At 43.4% G+C, this 17,620-nt stretch overlaps 1 protein-coding gene across 1 annotated transcript in view; it reads right to left on the minus strand.

Moving 5' to 3' along the window:
- Positions 1–14,736: 14,736 nt before the first annotated feature.
- The window catches only part of si:ch211-122f10.4 (cathepsin A-like), a 54,847-nt gene continuing 51,963 nt past the window's right edge, over positions 14,737–17,620 (minus strand). Inside the window, exon 11 of the mRNA XM_041191802.1 lies at positions 14,737–17,456. Within this exon, the coding sequence (XP_041047736.1) occupies positions 17,373–17,456 (84 nt within the window). The 3' untranslated portion in view covers positions 14,737–17,372. The remainder of the gene's footprint in view (positions 17,457–17,620) is intronic.

Consider the following 17,620-nt stretch of genomic DNA (forward strand, 5'->3'; position numbering starts at 1 on the left):
ATATTGTGAATGCTGATAGATGGCAGTATGGCGACACCCTAGACCATGACATTTGTCTTCCTGATGCTGAAGGTCAAACCAAACTCCTTACAGGTGTGAGGGAGTCTGTCCACTTGCTGCTGAAGGTGTTCCTCATTATGGAATGTTAGTGCAGCATCATCAATGTAGAGCAACTCTCTGATGAAAGCACCTTTGTTTTGGATCTCAGGCGAGCAAGGCTGAACAGCTTTCAGTCAGCTCTCATATGTAAGTAGACACTCTGTAGATGACCTGATAGCACATGACAGCAGCAGAGAAGAATAGGCCCAAGAATGTTGATGCCAGAATACAACCCTGTTTGACCCCGCTGCAGATCTCAAAGGGTTCTGACGTTGCCCTGTCTTAGCTGACCTGACCCATCCTGTTTTCTCCAGCAGCTTAAATAGACTGCCTCTGCTCATATGGTCAAATAACTTGGTGCTTTTCATTTGAATGGTTGGGGAAGCAGTTATAGTTTGATGCTGAGGTTAACAGTCCATTCAATGGCTTCAGGTGACACAGTCTGAATGGTTGTGATGCTGCCCAGAATGGATCTCTCAGGGCACGAGTTCAGTATGTGGAAGATCATCTGACTTGGGCAGCCCCAGACACAACTTGAGCTTTTCCTCATGTTCCACTTATAGAGCAAGTGGTCACATCTTCCATGGCTCATCCTCAAAGAGGTTGAGGGCTGCCCAGATTTTCAGTGGAAGGTTGAAGTCTTGACTCAGTCAGTTACCAGGTTGTGGTTGGTGATGTTTGCAGTCAACCAGGAGGTGTGCCATCTAGAGGTGGGGGTGTTGTCAGTTTGTAGGGGGTGAAGAGATCAATGAAGACAATATATAGTGGACTCCTTTGTTCACAGCATTTCTCTTGCAGCTGCCAGACTGAGAAGTTCATGTCAATTGTAGATCTTCCAGTTCTGAAACCACACTGGGATTCAGGGTAGATGTGTTCAGCCAGGATCTGAAGTCTGACAAGGGCAACATGGGCAAATACTTTTCCCATGATGCTCAGCAGGGAGATGTCTCAATAGTTGTTACAATCGCTACCATCGTCCTTGTTCTTGTACAGGGTCAAAATCTTTGCATCGTACATATCTTGGGCAGTGCCCCCTCCCTCCAGCAGAGACAGAGAAGTTTGTGCAGATGCTGCAGGAGTGCCTGTTTCCCATGCTTGATGAGTTTTGGTGGTATAGCATCAGCACCTGGAGCTTTGCCCATGGCAAGTGAGTCAATAGCTTTGCTAAACTCTTCCATTGTGGGTTTTATATCCAGCTCTGCCATAACAGGCAGTCTTTCTGTGGGTCTGAATTTCCTCAGTGACAGGGTTCTCCCTAGAGTACAACTCAAGGTAGTGTTCCACTCATCTCTCCAACTGTTTACTGCAGTTTGCAGCAACCTCTCCTGCCTTTGTTTTCAATGGAGCTGTTTCCTTTGCTGATGGGCCGGTTGCCTTTTTGATCCCATCATACTCCCTCTAGTGTTCCCTATGTCAAAGGGCACCTGGAAAGTTTGGCAAAATAGTCATTGGCCTAGTAGTGTGTTGGACTTTACTTAGAGAGGCTCTTAGTACATCCAGAGTCTTCTCGATCAGATTTCTCTTGTCATTAATGAGAGCAGACCACTTGGTTTCAATGGCAGGTTCCATTATGGTGATCATAGCCTTGAACCAGTCAGCACTTTTCCACTCTTGCTTCCCATATGTTGAGAGTATTACAAGAGTAATGAAGTCTTACTGTAATTATATAGGACCTTGGTGAGACCTCACCTGGAGTACTGTGTGCAGCTTTGGCCTTCTTACCAAAGGAAGAAAGTACTTGCCTTAGAGGGAGTGCTTTGGAGGTTCACTAGACTGAATCCTGTGTAGAGGGAATTGTCCTGCAAGAGAAGATTGGAGATTTGAAAAATGGAAGGTATTCTCATTGAAACAAATAAAATCTTTAATGCGCTGAATAAGATGTGTGCAGAAAGGATGTTTCCCCCGGACATGGAGTTCCTATCTCAGAATAAGGAGCCGGCCATTTCTGACTGAGGTGAGGGGTAATTCTTCACTTAGAACGTTGTAAATCTTTGGAATTCTCTATCCCAGATGACTGTGAATGCTCAGATTCCAGTCAGATTTCTACAGATATTTGGATACTAAGGGATATGGGGATAGTGCCGGAAGGTGTAGCCAAGGTAGACGATCAGCCGGAAGCACACTCAATGCTGGAACAGACTTAAGGTTCCAAATAGCCAACTCCTGCTCCTATTTCTTATGTTCATTCTGGTCTTATTTTAGTTTTCCTGATCAGAGGAGATGCTTATATAATTGGTTGATTCACAACCCGATTTACATCACTTATGGTTTTCATTTAGAAACATAGAAAAATAGAAGCTGGTGTAGGTCATTCAGCCCCTTGAGCCTGCACTGCCATTCAATATGATCACGGCTGATCCTCTATCTCAATACATAGTCCCGCTCTCTCCCCATACCCATTGATGCCTTTAGAGTCTAGAAATCTATTTTCTTCTTAAATATATTCAGTGAATTGGCCTCCACAGCCCTAAGCGGTAGAGAATTCCATAGGTTCACCACCCTCTGAGTGAAGAAGTTTCTCCTCAACTCAGTCCTAAATGGTCTACCCCATATCCTGAGATTGCGACCCCTTGTTCTAGACCCCCCAGCCAGAGGAAACATCATCCCTGCATCCAGTCTGTCCATCCCTGTCAGAATTTTATACGTTTCAATGAGATTCCCTCTCATTCTTCTGAACTCCAGTGAATACAGGCCTAATCGGGCCAATCTCTCCTCATTTGACAATCCTGCCATCCCAGGAATCAGTCTGGTGAACCTTCGCTGCACTCCCTCTATGGAAAGTATACCATTTCCATCGTCCTCAAGGGAAATAAAAAATGATTCACTCTTGTCCATTTTATACAATTGCACAAGGTCAAAATGACCCCCTCTGTAATATGAAGCAGGTCAGCAATTTGCACCAGGCCTTATCTCACTGAAGTCTTACCAGTCTGTGTCCTGCACCCAATTGGGGAGTAAATGAGAGGGCCTGTGGGAAAGCTGCAATATTCTGTTCGGATTACACTACTGTTATTGTATGATTAGATATTGGGCAGTACGGGGCACAGTCCTGAATGGAAAACTTGGGGACCACTGATGGGAGTGACCAGCATTGCTGAAATCTAGAGAATATCTCAGGCAGTGGGAAATTTGCCAACACCTATGGGGGAAAGCTAAGCAAAGCAATGGAAGCAAGACATATGTCGGCTGTTCACCAGTTCTCTGAATCTTCCCTGGAGGAGATGCTGGAGACAATGAAGACCCGAAGAAACATATTGTTTCCCATGAATGGGTGAAAGAGGCCAGTCACCCAAACTAAACAGGCTTGACTGGAAGTTTCATTGTGGCCGATGAGGGGCTGGATATCCACAGGGCGGCACAGTCCATGGGCATAGGTGATGGCAAGTCTCCTACAGACCTGGTGGCAGCATTAGATATGACACTGCTACCTGGCACATAACATTTACTCATGTTGAATTGCTTTGGTGGTGACAGTGGCATTGTGTTAATATCAATGGACTAATAATCCAGAGGCTCAGGCTAATGCTCTGGGGGAAATATGAGTTCAAATCCCACCATGGCAGCTGGTGGAATTTGAATTCAATTAATGAATTTGGAATTGAAAAGCTAGTCTCAGTAATAGTAACCATGAATTCACAAAAGAAGTAGATGTGAGGAAATGTTTTTTTCACCTAGAGAGCAGTTGGAGTCTGGAACAAACTACCTGAAAGGGTGGTGGAGGCAGGTTCGATCAAGGTACTCAAAAGAGAGTTGGGTTGCAACCAGAGGAGAGAGAATGTGCAAGGTTACAGGGATAAGGCAGGGGACAGAGACTAGGTGCAATGATCTTTCAGAGAGCCAGTGCAGACTCAATGGGCTGAATGGCCTCCTTCTGCACTGTATAGATACTGTGATGAAACTGTTGTTGAAAGCTGTAAAAACCCATCTGGTTCACTCATGTCCTTTAGGGTAGGAAATCTGCTATCTTTAACTACATGTGACTCCATATCCACAGTAATGTGGTTGACTCTTAACTGCCCTCCGAAATGGTGTGGCCTGCCCCTCAGTTCAACATAGGAGCAGGAGTAGGCCATTCAACCCCTCGAGCTTGCTCCACTATTTAACTAGATCATGGCTGACCTTCTACCTTAATGCCACCTCCCCATTTTATTTTGGAAATCTTCTTCCTTGTACAACATTTCTTTTATACTTGCGAGGTCAATCCCCAACCTCTTCTCCGTCACACACTGTGTCGAATGGACATTGTCCTAGAGCGAACGGTTAGCTAGATAGCATTCTATAGGCATATTTTTCCCCAGTTGCCCCTTAAATAGGAGTTCCTTTAAAACCTCGATAAATACATAGCCGTATCGGTCGCTTCTACCAGCGCGTGTCTCCACAGTCAAGGTGCATTTAACTAGTCTCTTTATTTTTTTGATTCCCAAGCTAATGGACAACATTTATTGTTTCCTTGCACTAAAAATATAATGAATCCTGCTGTATTCAAACAACCATTGGGAAGGTGTGAGGTGTCTCCAAAAATGACTAATTTCATTCCTTCTGGGTCACCCAGGTCTGGAAGTCCGATCATACATTCTTCTAAACTTAAGTTATTCAATGTCTTATTTGCTTTTAGCATTTCCCGAACAGTAGCACATTTTTGCATGATGCTCAATTCTAACACGTCACAGCATGAATTCCGGTCCAGCTTGTGTGCATAACCAGCTTAATTGCCCAGTTAAGCTTCTTAATTGGTCTGCTTCTTACTTGGTTGTGGAGTCTTCCTTTTGTGAGGACCTGACCTAATTTATTGGGATCCTATTAACATTTTCAAGCTAAGACTGTTGAGTCAGGGTTATTCCCAATTTAGTCTGCCTAATGTCCAACCCTATATACTTAAAAGCTCCAGAAGCCAGACTTCCAATTTTCAATTCCTTTATAATTTTATCTATCACAAATTTCTCAAATGTCGCAGATCCCACCTCCCCCTACAGCACAGGAAATCATCTACATGCATTAGGAAAACGCCTGCTAGTTTTCCTTCATCGTACCCATAAAACAGATCCACTCAAATCCACAAACTCATACTTGTGAATGTGGGCTGTTAAATTCCCCTGAAATCCTTATCTCTTTTAGCTGAAGACAATCAGCTTTTAGTAGCATGGACCAAACTGAAAACTACCTTACCCTGAATGCATTGTTTAGCCCGTAAACAGACTTGTTTATCCTCCATAATTTCCCCTGTATATTCCCAGCTTCTTTTGGGGACTTTAAGAATATTTTTCTTTGAAATTGTTCCCCTTGCAAAGATGCTGCTATGACGTCAGTGGATTTACATTCCCATGTGTAAGTCGTTAAAAGTGCTAGGAGAATCCTCAAACTTGCTTTTCCCGCTGTTGGGGAGTCTACTCGAACTGACGGCCTGATTCAATTGCTCAAAGCTCTCCTGATTTTTTCTGGAACCTCTGCCTTAATAAATGCCCTCCTCCCTGCATGCATGGCATTCAAATATTCTGCAAAAATTTAACTAATGGTAGTCCCCTCTAAAACCAGGGGATGGTCCAACATTATTGAAGATATCTTCGGATTCCTGCCACAAACTAATTGATAGGGGCTGCAGCCCCCAACCATCTGAAGCGTGTTTTTTGTGTGTACTGCCCACGCAAGAGCAGTTGTCAATTTATAATTTGGTTGGTCAACTAAAATTTTTCAGAGCATTTCATCAATCATGTTGTTATTTCTCTCACATATCCCATCGCTAAAAGGACTTCCTGCTGCTGTATGCATTGCTACAATGTTCAAATTTTCACACATACTCCTGAATTCATCATTGACAAATTCTCCTCCGTCGTCCGTTAAGAATTTAGCTGGTGTTCCCAGCCCTGTTCCTATACATCTTTCCATTATTTTATTGATAATTACTTTTCTGTCTTTGCTATAAATTACAATTGACAAACTGAATCTAGTTGCTGCACCTACAAAATGGAGAAGAAAAATATTGCTTTCTTTATTCCATAATTTGAGATCCATTGCTATGGCTTCATTAAAGTCTCTTGCCAATGGAATACTTATTACTGATCGCGATGGCGTTCTCCTGTACTTTTTACAAATATCACATTTTTCTTTAATGTCCTCGGCAAGTCTAGTGTATTCCTCACCCAATACCCCTGCATCCTTTAACAGAATCTTCAACCTATGGCCAGAGGGATGTGCAAATTGTCGATGTAGTTTGGTCATAATTTGCTCCTTCTCCTTTAAATCCTTATCTCCAGCTGTCATTAGTACCTCTTTAACATTCTGTCTAGAGATGAGCAGCCTCAAAGGAATACAATAATGTCCCGACTGTGTAAATTGCAAATCTACAGATCTCCCAAAGACAATCGCTTTATCATGCTCCATGTCCAGCACTATTTGGGCCTTATTCATTGAAGGATTACTTAACAGTAAAGGTATTTCATTTGATACCACACCAGTACTGATAAAGTGATGCACCCCTGCCATTTTACATGGAATTACTACTCTTTTTCAACATATTACCATTACCGAACCTGAATCAAATAGAACTGTCATATTCTTTGACTTTACTTCAGTCTTCCTTACTTAAAGAATCCATGTAACATTTTAACAAGTCTACTCCACATACCATGGACATACACCCACTATCTAGGACTGCGCAATTGAATGAATCTGCCACTAGGATACTCATTACCAGACTGAAGCTTCTGGTGACCAGTACAATTCATTCTGATTGGTCAGTATCATCCTCCTCGCCTTCTGTACCTTGCATGTCATGCATTGTCTCAAAAACCCTATTTTTCATTTTTGGGCAATTCAACACTTAATGATACTTAGAGTCGCATTTGAAGCACCTGTTAACCATTCCTTGATTATTCCTGGGGTTCATCCTCCTTCCATAATTACCCAACTCCCACCGTCTGTGGGAGCTCCCAAAAGGGTCTCTGCCCTCATACTCCCTGTCAGTAATTCTTCTTTCGTACAGATGTGTGGGTCCTATATTTGAATGGTCTCGAAATGCTGCTAGCATTGTTTCCTCCATCTTTGGTGTCACTGCTGAAGAGTCCATTGGCATCATAAAAGCAGCCGGAAATGAATGCTTTCCCAGAATTTTTTTAAGGCTTCAGACATTTGATCCAAAAGTGTATTTCCCTCCTTGAATTTAACACCAGTTAAAACCAAGAGCCTGACCCTAACCCTAACCCAAGAGCCTATCCATGTTTGATATCCCAGCACAGTCCAGTAATTTAAAGGCAAGTACTGATTTAGGAATTTCCAAGTGGAATCATTGCAATCTCATATATAGTCATTTAAACTCCATTGTGTATTCTCCTATGGAAGAAACATCCATTTTTAAAAAATTATCAGAGTCCATCCAAGCCTCATAGGTATTCAGTAAGACATCATTCATATAAATTTTATCCATGAATCTCATGAGAATGGCCAAGCTTTCTTCTTTGTCCAGTTCCTGAGCATCTTGTTCCAGGAACACTGCAACTGACCTTACTCCTGGAAGGAAGCGAAAGTGTCAGAGCCAATCCTTGCTTTCTTTTCAGAGACCTAACCTGTGTCCATACATCAACTTTATCTTTGCATTGATCATAAGGTTCCATGTCACAAAACAGTCGTGGAAAATCATATCCTGCCTCCCTATACCTGGTTTCAGTCATCTTTCATCAGTCTCCAATTACAGTCTTCTCGCAAAAAAAATTCCAATTCTAACCTTCTGTCTCAAAATAAATCTGTCTCCAAACTTCATTTTCAGGCAACCGTGCTCTGCTACTAAATGTCAGTGGAGTTCCAAAGCCAGGCTATGAAGAAAACACTGAGACTGGGATGCTTTGGTGGAGGCTTTTATTTTGCAAAAACATACTTTATTTATAAAATACCTGAAAGATCATTACAAAACATTTCAAAATGGCCACCACAGAAAGTGCAATAATATTCGCGTTTTCTACATAGATCATGTTGCACTCTGTGGTGCTTCAATATAATTGCGATACGTTCATTGCATACATTCAATGTGAGTCATACAGCCCGAGGGTTTCTTATATAATTCCCAGCCCCTCAGTGGTGCTTTGATGGAGACTGTTTATTGCTCACCACAAAGCTTACTTCCCCACTCTAACACACGCACTCTGAGTGCTGGCTGGCTCTTCTTTATATACACCTCTGAGTATAATTAACTAATCAATACCCAACACCTATCCACCTTATTATCTTCAACTACTGGGTATTTAACAATCATAAACAGAACCTATTGAATACTAACACCATGGAAAGAGTGGTCACCCGCATAAATAGTCGGACATGGCAGGTAACTGAGTGCATACTGGCCCTGACCAATAGCCAGCACACTCAGTCTGCCACTTGGTGGAGAAAAGCCTCACCTTGGCCATTCATTGAAATGCAGCAAAATACTCTCCTGTCCTTGGCTAGCAGAGTAGTGCAGGTGGGCCATGAGAAGGAAGATAAAGAAATTGCAAATGTAAATGGGGATCTTCTCAAGGTGCTTGAATTCTCAGCCCTTGCCTCACCTCCCCAAAACAGAGCCCACATGCTGCCCGCTGTCCTGTGGCTGAGTCTGCCTCTGCACAGGTACAGATGGGACCATCTTTGGCAGGTCCTTCACAAGCTCCAAAATCCAGAGGATGTCTGCCACAGGCATCTCAGCTGTCAGAGCAGGAGAACAAGCAGCCTGTCTCTGGCGAAGTCAGATGGATAGCACAAAGTAGGAGAAATAGAAACCAGTAAAGAAAGACACCATTGTTGCAAAAGGGAACATTGACAATGTGACAATGCTATAAACTTGAGTGTTTATAGAATTGTCACATTGTCAATACTGCTCTGTATGTGGAATTGTAAATGAATCAAGTACTTTATCTGAACTCTCCATTGTGCTGCCATCTCCATTGTTGCATCCCAAATGCCACATGGGCATAGACTTCAGGAGAACGGAATGACTCCCCACTGTGCTCTCACCTTGTTGACCCTGGTGCTCAAGAAACAGCTCAAGGCACCCATATTAATGCCAGAATTCTGGGTTAAAGATGCAATTAACTGGATAGTTAAATGACTGATCTGACATTTCCAATGGGGTTTCCAGCATGTTGACAGTTTTTGGGATTTAACTCCAATGCTCAGCAGCCTGCTCCCATTCGTCACCCCCCAACCCTTTCCCAACCATGTCCCTCCCGTGGCGGTTAAAATTCTGTCCTCTCTGTCTTCCTCACAGCTTACTGTCCCACCTAGCTTTGCATTGTCTGCACACTTGGATACATTGTACTCAGTCCAATATCAATGTCATTAATATAGATTTTTAATAGCTGAGGCCCCAACACTGATCCTTGCAACTCCACAGGTTACAGCCTGCCAGCCTGAAAATTATGCATTTATTCCCACTGTTTTCTGTCCTTTAACCAATCCTTGTCCATGTTAATGTAACAACCCCAATCTCATGAGCCTTTATCTTGTGTAACAAGGTGCTGTTGAAGGAGATTTTGTGATCTGCTGCAATGCATCTTGTAGCTGGTACACACTGCTGCCACGGAACACAGATGGTGGAGTGAGTGAATGTTGAAGGTGGTGATGGAGTGCTGATAAAGCGCGTTGTCTTACCCTGGATGGTGTTGAGCTTCTTGAGTGTTGTTGCAGCTGCACTCATCCAGGCAAGTGGGGAGTATTCTATCACACGCCTGACTTGTGTCTTGTAGATGGTGCACAGGCTTTGGGGAGTCAGGAGGTGAGTTACTCGCAGAATACCCAGCTCGTGTTGCCACTGTATTTGTATGGCTGGTCTCAGTTAAGTTTCTGGTCAATCCCCAAAGACGTTGATGGTAATGCTATTGAATGTCAAAGGAAGACATTTAAACACTCTGTTGGAGATAGTCATTGCCTGGCACTTGATTGAGATGAATGGTACTTACATGTTATCAGCGTATGTTTGATGGTTGTCCAGGTCCCGCAGCATTAAAGGATAGGCTACTTCAGTATCCAAGGAGTTGCTGCTCCTTCACTGGAGGGAGCAATACATGTGTGTCAAATGATGGAACATATTGGAGGTTCAATGCTTAACCTTTTTGTATTCTGGTTTCTTGGTGTGTGGATGAGTTTTTTTGTTCTCTAAAGGGATGTCTTTCTGTCTTCCTGCAGGCTGTGTGGGATTTTCATAATGTATTCAGGAGGTCTCATCTTTAGCCAGAGCATGGTGAACCCGATCTACATAACTGACCACCAGACCCTACCAGGACTAATGTAACTGACACTAGTTACTCCAGGCCATTTCAGGACTGGGACTTGAACCTTCAACCTTCTGACTTAAGGGGTAGAGTACAACCAACTGAGCCACAGCATCACATTCCACTGTTTGTCTGTTACAATAGTGTTGTTATGGCACAGCCGATGGTAAATGCTGAGTTGTTCAAATCCCAAAGGTAAACTTGAAACAACTGCCACAATTTGTTTTGCAGTTTGTATAAATTTTGAGATGGGTGCCTTGAATTCAGTAGTAATAAGACCACCAAGTCTTATAGGTTTTACAAAACTAGATTAAACATTTATTAATAAGAGAAAAGGTTTTTATTACACACATAGATCTACAAATTACTACTATGATAACTTCTAACTCCGGTAATCAATCTAACCCCCAATTACACTTTCATTAAGGCAACTGTAAGACACACAGATTTTAAAAGATCCAGGCAAAGAAACATGATACCCTGAACAAGTCAAATTCAAAGTGAGTTTTCTTAACTTAAGTCCTTTGAAGGCAGCAGTTTGAGGCCTAGATGCTGAAGGCTTTTCACGCTTGTAAGATCTTAAAGTGCTGTCCCCTTACAGTCTTCTCTCCTTTATACATATTTTCCCCTTTGAATGTAAATTCCCATTGTTTCACTGTAGCTTTGGACTTTATCTTTCTGATAATAAAAATCTGTCATAGCACTAAATTCTACCAGTAATCTTTGGGAAAAATACTTTTTCTAAACTTCATCTGGCTAGATGACACATTTCACTCCCTCTTTTGAAATCAGTCTAGTCTGCTTTATTTAAAAATGTACATGTTCCCTTGACACCCACATTTCTAAACTTCACCATGTTTACCTAAGTAACATTTCAACCTAACTTCTCTTCTTACATCAAAGCACCCAGACTGGCTGCCTCTAATTCAATTAAGCCTCACTCACACACACACACACACACATGGACACATCCCACTATTACTCTATTTTACAATAAATTCCAATAACATTATGAAAATTATTATATCTTCCTGACAGTATAAAGTGTGATGATGTTGGTGAAAGCTTTCAAAAGACTGCTCTTTATGGTGAGATTTTTAACACAACAGTTTCTGCCTTAATCTTGTGGCCATTCTGGCAGCAATAAAGTAGTGCAGTTGAGAATGGGCACAGCTCTCATTGAAACACCAAGCACATGAATGCCCTGTCCCTCCCTGAGTCCGTTGCTAACTCTTGCTCTCTCTCTCATAGACCCAGGTGCAGTAACACTGCCCTGTCTGTCACCACGTTGAGCTATCGTTCAATGCAGCTTGTTGCAGTTTTGGTCACTGCCTGAGGTCCAAATGTAAAACAGGTTCTTCAGGAAGAACTTCCCTCTAGAACAAGTGGGGCGTCTGATGTCCAACTCATCCTGTTAACACCTAGTGGCCTGAGCTGTAATGTTCAGTATAACTTCCCTGTTTCCTCTCTCCCAGTCACCAGGGGTCAGTGTCCATCCTCGGCACAGCATCAGCACCCCACCAGCTCCTGAACAGCAGATGCTGCTACTTTTCACTCGCTGTTGCCCCAAGATTGGTATTGGAGGAACAGGAAGGCTGGCTGTCCAGGGCAAATCCTTTGCTGAAATCTCAGGATGGTCTTTACTGACCTGGTTGCTGTCCATTTCTCCCACAACTGGAAATGATTGACAGAGGGAAGAAGCTCTGATTCACGGCTGTTGAGCTGTAGGACAGGGTTGGTTTAATGGCAGAATCAGGCAGCTTACCAGCCACTAATTCCAGGTTGCAGATACTGGGTTTGGGTTGGCAGCTGTAACCTGCTCTCTCCTGTTTCAGTGAAGCCTGTCCTCTGAAACATACTGATTCCCAGTCAGCCAGCCTGTATCTGTATCTCTGTGTTTGATAATGAAAATCACTGCTGCTAATGGTTCTCAACTTTTTGTTAAATTTACAATTTTCACTAGATCCACTTTCTTTAAAAATATATTATACTGAAAGAATACTTATGCTGCAGTGATAACTGCCTTAACTGGGCTGTGAATCAGTGCACACAACACAAGGCTCAATCGTTGGTCTGCACTGAGTTAAGCAATCGCAGTCATGGATCGGACACACTTAAGTATCCAGTTCCTCCATAGCCATTCCCTTTCTCTGTATCCTCCTCTAGCCCAACACCCCTCCCCACCTTGATATTTTTACACTTCCCCAATTCTGACCATCACAGATTTCTTCACCTCTTCATTGGTGGGTATGCCTTCAGTCTAGACCCCAAGCTCTTGAATTCCCGTCCTGAAGCTTTCTGCCTCTCTTCCTTTAAGATACTCTTTCAGGTATTCTTTGACCAATCTGGCATTTCTCAGTTTGTAGGAATAAATGTTCTTATTGCCCCTTCCAGCATTTGGCGCTTTGTGTTTTGAGTAGGAGTTTCTGCATCATTCCTGGCTCAGTGATAGTCTGAATCAGAAAGTCTCAGGTTCGAGTCCCACCCAGTGACCTGGGCAAGTAATCAAGCCTGACACTCCAGTGCAGTACTGAGGGAGTGTTACACTGTTAGAGGTGCTCTTTTAAGGATGAGACATTAAACGGAGTCCAGATCATTTCACTTAGGTGGCCGTAGAGACCATGGCACCATTTTTAAGAGTAGGAGTGTTATCCCCAGTGCCCTGGCCAATACTGATCCCTCAATCAATATCACTAAAACAGATTATCTAGTCATTAACACATTGCTAATTGTGGGAGTTTCCTGTGTGTAAATTAGCTGCTGTATTTCTTACATTACAACAGCAATTATATTTCACAAGTATTTAATTGGCTGTAAAATGCTTCAGGGTGTCCCTGGCTGCAAAAGGTGTTATATAAATGCAAGTCATTATTTTTCTATAGCACTATTCAGAGAAGACTAGGAGACCTCAGGTGCCCTGGCTAACTTTAATCCCTTAACAACCATTATTAAAACAGACTTTTTATTTCATTATTACTTTCATTATTACGTTGCTGTATGTAAGGAGCTTGCTGTGTGCAAATAGGCTTTCTCATTTCAGGCGTTAGTGACTACACTTCAACAGTAATTGGTGGGACCTCCCAAAGTGCTTTAAGCAATTAGTTATTGTTTCTAAACTGACCTGTTCCCTGCACAATCACTACTCTTGACCAGCAAGCACAGCATGTAGAAATCCAAGCAATGTATTGCATTGTCAAAGGTTTTGATAGCAGTTTATGTCTGTGTTTAAGAGTAAGAGATGATCGTAATGAGAAATGGAACAATCTCTCCTTTGAGAACACAGCTGTCAGCTCCTGGGCGATTGTGAGCCATTTTGTACTGGTTGATGGTATCAGTTAGGAACCAGAATGAGCCAGACAGTCTATAATCCTGGAGCCCAGGTCCCAGAGGTGAAAGGGCAAAGTTTGAACTCTAAATAAAACTTTGCATTGAGTTTAATAATCTCGAGCACCAGAGGGGATACTAAGTGCGAGGAGTCAGTCTGTCACAACCCAGCCTGTGGCTGATGTCTCTTTTCAGGTTCCAGTTGGGGAGGTGAGCTAGGGGGATTGGGTGGAGTGACTCAGCCAGTTTATTCTTATATAAACTCCTTGAGAGAGAAAATGATGAATTGACTTTAAAAGGTTTGAGTATCTCTATTGAAGCTGGCTATTTTTCAGTTGTATGGAGATCTCACACACCATCTGTTGCTTTACAAAGGGGGGAGGGGGGAGGTGTGTGATATAGACACCAGGAGGCAGTGAATGAGCTAAGTTGAAAGTAGAGGTGGAGGACCCATATTCCTCTCCCCACCTCTCCAGCAGGTACATTCCCAATTTAACCTATTACTGGAGGGTTCATTCAACACACGACCTCACACCTCTGTCATCCACACCCACACAATCCTACCACTGGTCAACAGAGTTGACCAGTCTCAGGGTCAAGTCTCCCTCCAAACCCAACAGAAATCAACGAGAATCTCCACTGCCCATTTGGAGGACTTTGACTGTCATTCAACCTCTCTCCAATATTTTTAAGAATAAACAGGAGTGTTCAGAGACTGAATAAACACAGAGTTTTGTTTAATGTCCCTATTGTATTGCAGATTAATCTTCAATTCATTTGGAATTCTCTGCCTCAGAAGGCAGTGGACGCAGGGTCACAGAATATCTTTAAAGGTGGACTTAGATACATTCTTGTTAGACGAGGGAATCAAAGGTTATCAGGGGTAGATGGGAATGTGAAATTAGAAATACAATTAGATCAGCCATAATCTTAGTGAATGGTGGAGCAGGCTCAAGGGGCTGAATGGCCTATTTCTGTTCCTATTTTATATGTTTGTATGTTCGTAATTCCTGGCAAGTCCAGGTCTATCCTGGAATGGTGGCAACGCTTCCCGATCCATACACACAGAGACAGAATGAAACAGAGTTTAGATCATTTATTTGAAGTGTCATTGTGCTTCAGAATTTCCTGTTCTGCCTCACACCCCAACACATGTGTTGGGGCTCTGCAGCATGTACCAATCCTATGTAACTATCAGTTTAAAGAATTAAATACAATACAAAACATCAGCAGCAGCATCAAAGGTCACTGAAGCTGGGTGTGTATGTGTGGATGCAGACAGAGGATGTGATGCAGAGCTCAGTGTTCCTGTCGCTCTGATGTTGGATGTGTGGATGTGTTTCACAGTACAGCTCACTTCAGTGCTGCAGCCAAGCCTGACATCTCCCCCTCAACCCTCTGACGGTTAGCACTGCAGGGTTGACTCAGGGGGATAAGCTAACTCCCAGTGTAGGCAAACAGGCCTTGGAGTTCTCTTTCCTGAGTTGTTGCAATGACTAAGTTTGAGCAGAGAACCTAAAGCTCAATGCAATTAACAGGAAGACATTTTACAAATGAGGAATCAGCGTTAGACACAGTGCAGAGGGGAAATAAAACAATTTTTAAAAACAAATTATCCTCATAAAAAAGTGGTTTTCTTTCTTTAATTCAGTATGTGGCTTTCCTCCAGCTTCAAGTGAAAGGGCAGCTTAGTGAAACTTCTCCCAGCTTTTGACCATCAAGAGGGTGGTGAGGAGCCCTAGAGCTGACCCAGGGAACTGCCTCCACTGTCTCCCCAGTCTTATCTCAATGGCTGCCCACAGACGTGGGAGTGCTTGAAAGTGGATATGAAGCTCAATACCCAGCTCAGGCATCTCATTCCCTCCTTGTGAGCTCCCAGGGGCCCTTGCCTCCTCAGAGGGAGGTCCTGGTGAAGGGGCCCTCCCTCCCTCAGAGGGAGGTCCTGGTGAAGGGGCCCTCGCCCCCTCAGAGGGAAGTCCTGGTGAAGGGGCCCTCGCCCCCTCAGAGGGAGGTCCTGGTGAAGGGGCCCTCGCCCCCTCAGAGGGAGGTCCTGGTGAAGGGGCTCTCGCCCCCTCAGAGGGAGGTCCTGGTGAAGGGGCCCTCGCCCCCTCAGTGGGAGGCTCCGAGGGAGCCCTCAGCCCTTCACAGAAAGCTGAACACAGCTGTTTTATTCAGCAGCATGGAAGAACGTGTAATAAAAGCAGCAAAAGGCAGCTGAGGGCTTCAGCAACCCTCTAAAAATAACTAACATCAAACCCAACACAGGTAATCTTTCAACTTTACCTCCTCCTGAAACTATGACCCGCTTGTTAAAGTAAGATTGACAAATTAAGCAGAGGTTGCTGGACTGAAAATGACTATGATGCATCCAGTTCACCTACCATCCTGCTGGTCCCATGATATAATAATCAGCAATCAGTCTCTATCAATGAGTCTATAATAGACCCAGAGGCCAAGTGAAAAGACCAGCTATGGAGCGCTTTGGGAACTATAGGTCCAAAGTTACCTTTCGCTCTCAAAACTTGCCACACGTCATGACTCAAGTGTAAGGATCCTGGCAGAAACCCATCTAAAGGAAACTGAAAGATTCAGTCCCTTTCTGGAGGAGATAAAGTTATTGAATTTATTCAGTGGTCTCTGACCTTTAGTAAAAATCACAATTATCTTAAAAAATTGATTAAAAAGCTCCCTCAGGGAACTGAATGTTTTGGACATTCCAATGATTAGCAATCTCAACATTAAAAAAAGCCACATTCCGAAATGGGATTTTTATCTCAATATAGCAAAAGCACCAAACTTAGCTGAACTAGGCTGGGTGGGGGGAGGACACTCCATGTGTGCAGGGCCCTGTTCCAGACACTGCTAAAGGGGCCTCCCTGTCCAAGGGTTTCCACTGGGCTCTGAGGAGCAGCCTGATTCCAAGGACATGTTAATACCCCATTTCATAGATACGATTGCCTCTGGTGGTAAAACCATTACCCAGAGTAACCTAAGTATGATGTGGGAGGTTCTAAATCTTCCTCTGGGGGAAGATTTATTTTTTCCTACTGGTCATTACACTGGGTCCAATATTTTGTTTCTGGCTTTGGGCGAGCTGCCCATATCCTAGTCAACCAGAGATGGTGAGTCTCCCCGAGAGAGAGGGAGAGAGAGAGAATTTCCAGGAACACTGACCAGGGTCACTTTAACAGCATTAGGACACCTCGGAGTGCCCATATTGAATGCATTCCCTGTCAGTGAATATGGCAGGTTGAGCCCACTAACCCCTATATTTAAAAAGCCATGGGGTAGTCAGTCCCTCCTGTTCTCTCTGATTGAAGCTGTGATTTGATACTGTTGGTTCAATTCCATGTGCAGAGGAAATGCAAACCCAGGACAGACCCCCACTGCTCAGGCCTTGTTTCTTCTGGAATATAGGCACAATTGCAACCAATTAAAATGCAGGCTCCTTCCTCCTCCTTCAATTTCATGGAAGACAAATCTCAAATTATTGATAGCAGCTCTTCTCCAGCTAGCGTTGGTATTTGTTCTGATCTAGTCTCTCTTCTGAGATATTGTTGGTTTGGTTTCATTTGGCTCAGATTGGTGCAATTTGCTTTGGTCCCTGTGCTTCAATAAAAATCCCATTTTGTGTGAGAGAGAGAGAAAAATTTAACAATTGGATGATAAGGCAACAAGCTAGCAAGGCAACGAGCTGAGGGCAAGACGGTGGCCCCATCAGTATGGAGAGTTGGAGAGGAAGGATTCAAACATCTTCAAGGCTTGTGCTGGTGCCCACTGTGGTACCATGTGTCCAGCTCCCTGAGGAAGATAGAATGTGAAGAGTTAGGATCAATGGACATCACTATCACCCTGGTAATTTCGACTCCACACACCAATTCCATTCTGATCCCGTTTCTCATTCTGAACTAAAAACAGCCCATTATAACCAGTGTTCAAGGAGGTTGGTCGCTAGGCACCAACTA

The sequence above is a fragment of the Carcharodon carcharias genome, chromosome 7 (genome assembly GCF_017639515.1).
Source record: "Carcharodon carcharias isolate sCarCar2 chromosome 7, sCarCar2.pri, whole genome shotgun sequence".
Lineage (NCBI taxonomy): Eukaryota > Metazoa > Chordata > Chondrichthyes > Lamniformes > Lamnidae > Carcharodon > Carcharodon carcharias.